Genomic DNA, 10,125 nt, shown 5'->3' on the forward strand with positions numbered 1-10,125 from the left:
GTCCTTCTCAAAAGTTAGAAATTTGCAGCCAGGCCTTTCTGTATGACCTGTATTTGTGTTACAGGATGTCACAAACACAGAATACTTTCATGTGTGCCCCTTTTCCTTACCATGATATGAGGTACCAGATGTGCTTTGCAGCATGTCTTGAAAATCTGTGAGAAATTTTATAGTTGGAGCTGCTATGTTGGTGCAGACCTGTTAACTTGAGTGGTTTACATCAGTCTTCAAGAGGATTCCTACAAAGGGCAGGAAAAAAAAGCACCTCAGCTGGGCCTTTTGGGGACACAGCAGAATGCAGCACCAGGTTGAGTGAAAAGCTGGTACAGCAAGGTGAAGGATTGATTCTCCAGAGAATGGAAATGGTCCTTTTCCCTCCTCTCTCTGCCATTGCTTGTTTTCCCTTCTTCATGTGTATATATCTTCTGGTTTTTTTCCATTTCCTCCCTCTAGTATGTGGGACATAAGCGTGAGAAATGGAGGAAGCTGGTGCAGGCAGACCTGCATTATCAACATGTATTGCTGGGCAAGACCTTGGCAGCTTGGAAGGTAGGATGGAGCAGCCTTTTTGAGGCACTTACCTGTGTGTGCTGTACCATTTCAGTGAGAGCTGAAGAGCTCCCACACTGCTTCATGGAGGCACATACACACCACATGTGCAAGGTAGAATGGAGGCTCTTGTATGTAGGACTGTATGAGCTCTTGCATTGCTTTTTGGAGCAGAAGGACCAAGGTAATCTTGTAGCACTGGTCATTGGTGTATCACAGCTAGCATTAACTGTTGTGTAGTGACTGCTTGCTACAGCAAAGCAGCATTTGATTGCAGTGGGTTGTATTTTTTCCCCCTGTACTTTACTGCCAGTGCTACTTATGAGTTACTAAGAGTTGGTTAGATGCTAGTAAGAGTTTCTAGATGTTTCCTCTCCTCACAGGTGTTAACAGTTGAGGTAAATTTTACCTCTCAATACTATTTTTTTTCCAGATTTACCAACAAAACATACAGTGCATTCTGTATCGAGTAGCTGAGAAGGAGAAACATCGCACTCGACTGCTGCTGCGGTGAGCCTCTGCCTAGGCAGCATGAGAGAAGTGACTGCACTGCAGTCAAATTCATTCCTTCCTTTCACTGCCACCTCTGCAACTTTCTGAATGTTTGGTGCTGGGAGTGGACTCTGCCATGCCTTGCTGTTTCTTTGCATGAAGATCATCTAGCTAAAAGAAATCAACCTCTTCCTGTTTGCTATCTGTTTTCTTGAATATTTTTTAAATTTCTGTTTAGTCCTGGAAGAGTCATCAGACAGCAAACATCATCATTTATGGTATTAACTACATCTGTTATTGTATTAAAAGAGCCTGGAAGATGCAGAGCCTATCTTGCATTACAGTGAGGAGAGTGATTAAAGATATTATCACATTGCATTGGTTGTAGTTATTTAGTTACCTTATTTTAATGCCATACTGATTGGCTCAGCTGAAACTGCTGATTTCAGACTGTGTTCTGTTTTGCTCTGCCTTCTCTTCAGCAGAGACCTGAAGGGGCAGAAGTTGATTTGCACAACTGAGTTTATAGATGCAGCTGGTTTTTGTTCTCTTGTGAGTAGGAAGGTGCCAATTGAACAAGTGAGAATCATTCTTAATGGGTTTTATTTTTAACTTTTGTGTGTGTTTTTGCCTTCAGAGAGGTGGTGTATACGTGGAGAGAAAATGCTCATGCTCTTATACATGAATCTGAGGCAGCTACTCGGGCAGATGAGCACTACAGGAGAGCAATCCTGTCAAAGGTAGGATCTGTACAGCAGGTGCCAAGGTCTCAGTACAGCTGCTGGTTCAGGCAGGGGTCAGATAATACAATTAGAAGGACAAAAAGCTTAAATCTAAGAGCCACTACTAAGAGAGATCTGGAAAGTGGGAGTCTCATCTTGTTTTTACAGGTGTCTCTGAAACTTGTCTCTGTAAGCTCGTGGGTTTTTCTCTTCCTTCTTCTCATTCCTTAGAAAGAAGGAAAAGCCAGTAGCATGATACAACATAGTAATATTGGTGAGTGGGGCAGGGAGGGGATGGATGAAAGAGACACCTTGAAAATGCCAAGGGGACCCTCTGAAATACTTCTGCATTTAATTTGTAGGAAATTCAGTCTGCTGAGCCTTATGTGAAGAATGAGGTGGAAATGGTTCTGTTACAGTGATGGGGGAGTACATTGTGTCCCCTTCCACTGCAGTGCCAGTCTGTGTCCCAGCTCCTGTTTGCATTGTACCCTCAGGTGCTGCTGCAGTGGAGAGACACTGCCTGGCTACGAGCGTGTCACCACCACCTGAAGGTGACAGCTGTGCTGGAGGCCAGAAAACAGCTGGATTTAGGTGAGTGATGTACATGCTGAACTATCAAAAATCCTCATTGTCTGTGAATGAGCCACAGGCAGTGTGTTGTGTCGCTATAGGACACAAAAGAACACACGCTCACACTGTTCTCAAGGTGAAAGAGAAAAAAGGGCCGTTTATTTTCTGACTCTAACATTTATAGTTTTCTAAAAGTGACAGTGGATTGGAGGGTGACAGTGGCACCTCTCCAATGCCACTGGTTAAACCAACAGTCTATCAACTCTCTCTTCTTCTATAAAGGAATGCAAAACAATGAGTTATTTACAGAAAGTGTGTGAGAAAATTCACTACAAGAATGTCAACATCAGAAGGCTTAGAAAATCTTAAAAACCCAGGGTGACAGTGTTGTGTTATCTGTACAGATGAGGTGACTGGATGGTCTGTTGTTACAAAGGATGTCCCCACAGAATGGAGAGTGAATTGGGACTCCAGTGATCTGCTGAATGCTGCTTGTGTTACTTTTGTTTCTCTGTTTGCTCTTTGTGCTATACAACGGATGGTAACACTTCCTTCCTCAAAGGAATTTTCCATTACTAATTTTGAGAACCTCAGACATCTGTTTTGAGGGCAATACAAGTAGTCTTATCAATTACTGCTTCAGTCTTTCTTTAGTAATTCTTACTGAAAGACCCTCAAACTCCAAGCGTTTTCATGGTGCCATGGTACATTCTTGGCATGAGGACTCTGAAGCACAGAGGGCTTTCCTAGAGGTTGTAAACAATATCAGTGGCAGCAGGGAAGACTTGCAAGTCACAGCTCCCTGTGTGTTAGATGAAATGTTTCACAGTTCTTCCCATACTGAATACTGTCTGTGCTGAGTGTTGTCCAAGTTGAGTATTGAAACAGTTGGGAAGAGTAGCTGATCACTTGATACTCTGAGATTAATAATCTCCCTTTGGTACATGAATTAATTTATCTTCCCCTAACAGTGCGTTTACAGAGTCTGTTCCTGCACTGGAAGGAATTAATGAGGGATTCTCTGATGCTGAGGGCTCAGCACCACAGGGCAGCACAGCACCACCAGCAGCACCTGCTCCAGAAGTACCTGGTGAAATGGAAACATTATCATCAGCAGTGCCTTGGGAAAAAGGTGGGAAGGATCAGCAAACTTCCCAGCCTGTGGGAAGTCATGGATATGGAGGAACACACTGTGCTCCCTGGTGAAGGGAATGGCAGTCTGGGCTGAGCAGGAGCATGACAGCTTTGTGTACTGAGGAGGAAAGAGCATGGCTGTGTCCTGCCTGAAGGAACTGATAGAAGTAACAGACTTAACAAGACAACCTGAGCTAACTGCGAAATGAAATCCCTGCTGGGCTTGTAGCTGTCTGCACATGGGGTTACACTGTAGGGCACTTGGGTATTGAGGTACCCTCCCTCAACAGAGCAAAGGGAGGGTGATAAAGGCTGTTTGCTGGCTGTTCTAATAGCATTTGTCTAGATAAATGGGGTTTGTCTGCAGGTGACTCACTGTTTTGGTTGCCTTGCAGCTGCTGCAGAGGAGGGGAGATGAACTAATGACTCACAGACTTTGCTCTGCTTCCTTCTCTTGCTGGAAAACTCGGGTAAGGAATTTTGCCCTGGGTAGACACCTAGCTCCTTGCTAGTCATTTTCCCTTCTCCTTCATGTTCTGTTTACACAAGGACCAAGAAAACTTTATTTAAACATTTTCAGGATTTTTTAGTTCATCTAGCATGAGAGACACCTTGCCATAGACTGGGTGAACTGAGGGTTTTCTGCTCTGGCTCTGCCATCACTTCCTCCTTGCTTGGTGCTTTGGCTGGTGTTCCTGATGTTGAGTATGTGAACTCCTAACCTGTGCATTTTTTTTCCCCTAATAGCTGTTGCAGCAGCAATGGGAAAAGCAGAAGACAGTGCAAGCATTGTGGCACTGGTCCCTTTCAGTGCAGAGAAAGGTAAGGGGCTGTGCAGGGCTGGGGCAGGCAAGTGAGTTTGATGATGTGCAGATTTGACTGCAGGCAGCAGAGTGCACACTGAATGTGTTTCCTTTCCTCTTTGGGGTGCTGTATGTTATTTTGGGATGCTGGAAAACTCCCGAAAATTTCTTAGCTGATTAAAAAATATTCATATTTTCCCCATCTGGTCTCTGCTGATTTAAATCTCTGTCCCTTTGTCATCATGGCAGTGTCCTGCTGTTGCTGCAGCTCTGCTTATTCCTGTCCAGGGGAAGGGAGGGTGTTGCTGTCTGCAGGGGCAGTCCCTGGCCTGGAACCTGGGTGTGCAGTACTCACAGCTCTCATTGTTCCTGTTGCAGGTATTTGATGCTTGGCTCAGGTTTGCCAAGGGGCAGCAGGAGAAGAAAGATGGCATTGAAAAAGTCACAGGAGTTCACCACACAACTCCTTTGAGAGAAGATGTAACCTGTGCCTTGAGAAACACTGCTGGCATCAAACAGCTGCAGGGACAGCTCCATCCTCAGCCCCAGCTGGAGGTGAGAGAGATTGCTCAGAAATATTTCCAGAACTGGGCTGCTCTGCTCTGTGTGTGTGTGTGTCTTGCATGTCTGTATCTTGGAGCTCCACATCCCAGCTATTGTTTTAGATCCTACATACACTTCTATCTCTGGTTCAAAGCATTTCATTCAGCTGAGATTAGAGGACTTCTGACTTACTAGGAACATTTCTTAATGAAACTATTTTAAAACTGGCCATTTTCTGCCACAGACAATACTCTGATTGAAACCTTTGCATGTGGGTCAGGTCTCTAAATTCTGTGCTCGAGTGAAGCATTAGAGACTACATCTCTTCTTGTTTTAGCATTAGCACTGCTTATACCTTCATATGTGGGCTTGTGTCACTTCTGCCTTTGAGTATCAACCCAGCCCTGTGTGTGAAAAGGATGCCTGTATTGACTGCTCTCTTCCTGCCTCTGGGCAGCATTCCCAGCTCTCTTCCAGGTTTTCAGGATACCAGTTGTTCCATTTGCTAATGTGCAGCTTGCCTTGGTGCAGAAGTACCCAGTTAATTCTGCTCACCCAAATGTTACCACAGTGGAGCTCTTGATTTAGTTTCAAGAGCTGGTATGGCTTGGAGGGCATCAGAAATCTTGGTTCCTTCTCCATGGTGCTTCCTGCTCTCAGCCATCAGATGCTCTGCTATTCTTTGTGTTGGCAGGCAGCCTGCAGTCTTCACCAGTCAGTGTATTGTTGTGCCAGGCTGTGGAAACAGAGGCTCTCTCCCAGAAATTAAATAAGCCTTTTTCTTTTCTGCCACCCCTGAAGAAGCAAGTGACATTTAAAAGGCCTGATGTTAGTCCAGAGACAAGAGGGCATTCATCAGAGGAAGAGCCATGGCCTTCAAAATGCAGGCATCTACCACTTCACCCTGCTGAGGAGGGCTCAGTGCTCCGTGGCCTGTGAGTGTAAATTTCCAGTCCCTCCACTGTTTCTCTGGCATACAAATAACTTTGCATATATATAATCCATCTGTCTCATGTTTGTGTTTCCAAGTTTTCTCATTGATGACTTTGGTTCCCTGCGTTTTCCTTAGCTCTGACTGCATCCTGTGGCTGGTGGTCCAGAGTTATCCAAGAGCTGCTGTGTAATGCAAACATCAACCCACACATAGGGGGGTATTTATGACTGTACTTGCCAGTGACATGTAGAACCAGCTCAGCTCAGCTTCCACTTCGTGTTTCTCAAGGCAGCACTGAATTTGTGGAGCATTGGCCATTTGTCATAGGAACAGTTATACAGAGAAACACTGAAAGATACCTTTGATGGGACTTGAGCCATCAGGAGAGCTTATCTTGCCCGAGTGGCCCAGTGTCACTGGAGCTCTTGTTTTTTGCACTGAAGTCACCTGATGAAATTATAAATATCAAGATCCTGGTGTACAGAAGCTGAAGTTCATTCTTGCCTCTTTCTTTTCCCTGGGCAAACTATTCCTTAAAAAATTCTATTGATCATGGGGCAGTTGCAAAGAAGAATTGTCTATGAATCTTCTCAGTGCAGCAGCATAGGAACCCTGCAGGGAAATAAGATTGTAACTTCACATTGCTTTAAGCAAGTATATGCTGCCAAAAGAGGAGTTTCTGCCCTGTTCAGTTGTGTCACTTCCACCATTCTTTGTGTTGGCCCCACCATTCACATGGTGAACTAGATTCTCACATTAATACAGGTTGACATTTAATCTTTAAGAATCAGGATTGCATGCAAGGAGAATGTTGCAGAGCAGGGATGAATGATGAAGCAGGACTGTTTCTTTAGCTGCAATGCCAGCTGATGCCAGTCTACAATAATCATAAGTCTGGGGCATTCTTTGTTCTGTTTTTCTTTTCAGAAATGCCATTCAACGAGCCAGGTTACCACCACGGAAGCCTGACTTCCCTCTGGAATCTCTAGAAAGCAAGGAACTGCTGGGACCGCCTTTTACTAGGTAGAAAATCTAATTTTAGAAGTAAAGAGAGTGACTAACAGGGGGCATAGTAGAGCAGCTAATTGGAGAGCTGTATGCAAGGGAGTGACAGGAGCCTCCCCTTTTTTGCACTGAGCTCAAAGGACAAGAGCAGCAGGTTGCAGTGCATAGTGACCTTATCTTTCTTCCTGTCCAGGTCAGAGGTGCCCTTTCAGCAAACATCTGGGAATAAATGTCCTGCACAGACTGGGAACTTAATGCTGACACCTCACACAGAAGAAAGTACCTGTAAATGTCTGTCTCAGATGGACAATGCTGCTCATCCCCATCCCTCTCTCACTTGTGCTTCTCTCCCCACATGGACACAGGACATGCACCGAGCTGGGCAGGGGCCAGAGCTGTGGTCTCCTGCATCTTTCATGTCCCACATGAGAGCTGGCTCAGAAGAGGTGAGTGTATGCTGGAGGAACAGTTAGTGTGTGTGTACTGGGCTGCTGCCAGCAGGCCCATTGCTCACTGCTGTGTTTTCTTGTGGTTCTTCTGAGCTGCCCTGGTTGAGCTGGTTTTCACTTGTTCTAGCTGTCATCTTTAAAGCTGACCAAGTGAACTGCCTCTGAATGCCCAAGAACTGTTTGCCCCTAGTCTGAAGCAATCCACATCTGGGGTTCTGTATTTCATGCCTTTTTCCTGGTTGTTTTCCTAGCAAGTGATGTAGGGTGCTGCTTCTTTGGAGTTCAGAGCAGTCACAGTTTGCTGCCCAGATTGCAGGGATTTAAGAGAAACTCAGCTTAGGAGCAGTAGGTGTGTCTAAGAGTTTGAAAAAATTGAAATTCACTTAACCTGCAAGTAGGTGCTTGCTTTTTGAACTCCTTGTTCCACACCAAATGGGGAGTTTTAATCCTGCTGAAATATCTCCATGCTAGAAATCAAAGAGCCAATCTTTTAAGCTCTGCTCCTTCTGTGGGATTTTATGAGAGGGGCTCAGCACCTACAGGACTTGTCTGAGTGGGAGTACGACTAAGAAGGTCAGGCACATCCCACTTGTAGGGTTTGCTTAAGAAAACCCTTTGAGGAAAACCCCAATATCATTCTGATCTTCCAGAGAGGAGGTCAGCCTGCCAATGGTCACAAAGGAGCCCATTCTCAAGACTCTCAGCAGAATTCTGTGGAGAAGAAGTTGCCCCCAAATTTGCAGCCACATTTGCTGTCATCTGAAGGCTTGGTGGGAAAAGGGAGTCACCAGACTGCAGGTACATCCTCAGATCCAAACTGTAGCAGTTGCTCATCCTCCTCTCTGATCTATATTAGACTGCAAGTCACTGCCACAGAACGTATGGGAGACAGGGCACCCTTGTGTGCCAGCATCAGGAGGTAAAGGGTACCAGTACTCCTTTCTGGGAAGGTAACTGCAGTGGGTGGATTCTGCTGAGTCTGGGGCTAAAGCCCTGCTCTAGGCATTGAGGATGGGAACTGCTTGAACATTCTTTCAGCAGGAATGTGCTCAGGTGCTGGGGTGTTCACATGTACAGCAGAACTTGCTTCAGGAGGGAAGTTCATCCAGTCGAGCTCTCTGAGATTTCCCTGTACTTGCAGCATGGCTGTAAAGGGGACAGATGTGTCTAAACACCTCCCATTGTGGTGTTTGAAATGACACCAGAGCATGACATCTGTTCTGCAGGACTACTGCACTTAGTTACTTCTAGACTAAATGTGAAAGACTAAATCCTGAACAGGCCAAAGCAGTATGTGTAGTACTGAACCATCCACCAGAGCATTTTGTATCTTTTATGTGTTCAGACTGAGTCTTCAAGAGCTTGTTCTGTTGTCAGAACTCCTTCCCTCTCACTGTACCTGATCCTTTGGGGTGAACAGGTACATGTCACAGGGTAACCAAACACATGAAAAGCACTTGGGAGGGTTCCTTTTTTCCTGTCATTAAAAATATTTTCTGGTTTTTTGACAAGAAGAAAGAGTGGATGTCTGTTCTACCTCCATTGCTTGTGCCTTGTATCTTCCATTCAGCTGAAGGGGAGGAGAGGGAGCACAGATCCAGAGAAGAAACGATGTTGGAGAGAAAGGTGGAAGTTGAACTCTGGCATATCCAGCAGCAGATGCAGTACTACTACAGCAGGAAGCAGGAACTCAAGTAATGCCCCTTTAGCCAGCCTTTCTTCATGTTGTCCACTCTGTTGCATTTTTTCCTGTGTATCTACACTAGAAATAATCAGTCTGTTCACAGTAGAGCTGTGAATGAAACAGAGAAAAGATCCAGAGATTTTTATTTTCTCCTTTAAAGTTCACTCCAGGTGAAGGAGAGTTTGTCCATAACTACTTCTGTAGTCAGCCAAGTGGTTTAATTACACCTTTGGCAGCTCTTGCAGAAGCATGTCAGAGGTATCACTGGGTGTAATCAGGAGATAGTACAAATGAATAGGGCAGAGCAGTTGAAATGTAGCTTTAGTTATTTCATCAAGAGGAGTGAGCTTTTCCAGCTTTCAATTAAAAAAATTAAATATAGCTGGTATTTGATAAGTGCTCTACTAGAACAAGAAAACAGAAATGCTCAAAAGAAATGGGGCTGGGGGGGATTTAACTGTCCGGAAAAGAAGAAGTCAAGGGCTAGAAGCAGGAGGTGGAGACAACAGTTTTCAGATTCCTCTGCTTTCCAGCATCTTTTGGGGGTTTGGGTTTTTTTTGTTTTTTTAAAAAAGCCTTTTAAAAAAGATTTTAACCATTGGCTGGTTTGAGACAAAAATATGGGTCTTATTGCATGTATCAATTGCAAGTCTAAGTTGGCTTAGACTGTTGAGCTCTTAATTTGGATAAGAATCCTTCTAATCCATTTTATCAGGTGCTGTCAGCAGCAGGCAGAGATTCTGCAGCAGTGGCTGGAAATGAGCAAGCAACCAGGAGCCCAAGATGGTGTGCAAGGAGTTCAGGAAGAATTGGGTCAGGTGTGTACACAGCATTTCAGCTGAAGCTACTGAAGTGATTATCACTGTGCCTAAAGGCTGATGGTAGCTGTAAGGAATTGTGTAGTAAGCTGTTGGTAAATTGCCAAGGGAAATTTGTAGTCAGAAGTAGGCTGAGGAGCAGAAGAGTCTGTGTAGATGCCTCTTCCTGTTTGTTCAGAAATGTAACTCCTGCTCCAGCAGACCTTTCTGAGGCTATTTCCAAGCTATGGATCAAGCTTTCATAGACTCAATCTCAACATTTTTTCTGCAATTTCTCAAGACAATTCCCTGTGTGCAGACTGGACCTGCCCTGCTTTCAGGCCCCAGGGTCACAGAGCCAGGTGTGGGTACTGGTGCCTCTGAGCTGTTCCTCAGTGACACCATCTGCCACGTACTGGCCCTCAAGTGAGATAATACAA

At 44.9% G+C, this 10,125-nt stretch overlaps 1 protein-coding gene across 2 annotated transcripts in view; it reads left to right on the forward strand.

The window, feature by feature from the left end:
* The window catches only part of SFI1 (SFI1 centrin binding protein), a 29,493-nt gene that overhangs the window by 15,837 nt on the left and 3,531 nt on the right, over nt 1–10,125 (forward strand). For both annotated transcript variants that reach the window (XM_054516716.1, XM_036392923.2), the window contains exons 17-30: nt 454–549; nt 983–1,059; nt 1,679–1,781; nt 2,261–2,357; nt 3,308–3,468; nt 3,866–3,940; nt 4,218–4,292; nt 4,652–4,828; nt 5,618–5,751; nt 6,678–6,773; nt 6,949–7,201; nt 7,855–8,002; nt 8,775–8,898; nt 9,604–9,706. In XM_054516716.1, the coding sequence (XP_054372691.1) occupies nt 454–549; nt 983–1,059; nt 1,679–1,781; nt 2,261–2,357; nt 3,308–3,468; nt 3,866–3,940; nt 4,218–4,292; nt 4,652–4,828; nt 5,618–5,751; nt 6,678–6,773; nt 6,949–7,201; nt 7,855–8,002; nt 8,775–8,898; nt 9,604–9,706 (1,719 nt within the window). The remainder of the gene's footprint in view (nt 1–453; nt 550–982; nt 1,060–1,678; nt 1,782–2,260; nt 2,358–3,307; nt 3,469–3,865; nt 3,941–4,217; nt 4,293–4,651; nt 4,829–5,617; nt 5,752–6,677; nt 6,774–6,948; nt 7,202–7,854; nt 8,003–8,774; nt 8,899–9,603; nt 9,707–10,125) is intronic.

Source organism: Molothrus ater, chromosome 18 (assembly GCF_012460135.2).
Source record: "Molothrus ater isolate BHLD 08-10-18 breed brown headed cowbird chromosome 18, BPBGC_Mater_1.1, whole genome shotgun sequence".
Classification (NCBI taxonomy): Eukaryota; Metazoa; Chordata; class Aves; order Passeriformes; family Icteridae; genus Molothrus; species Molothrus ater.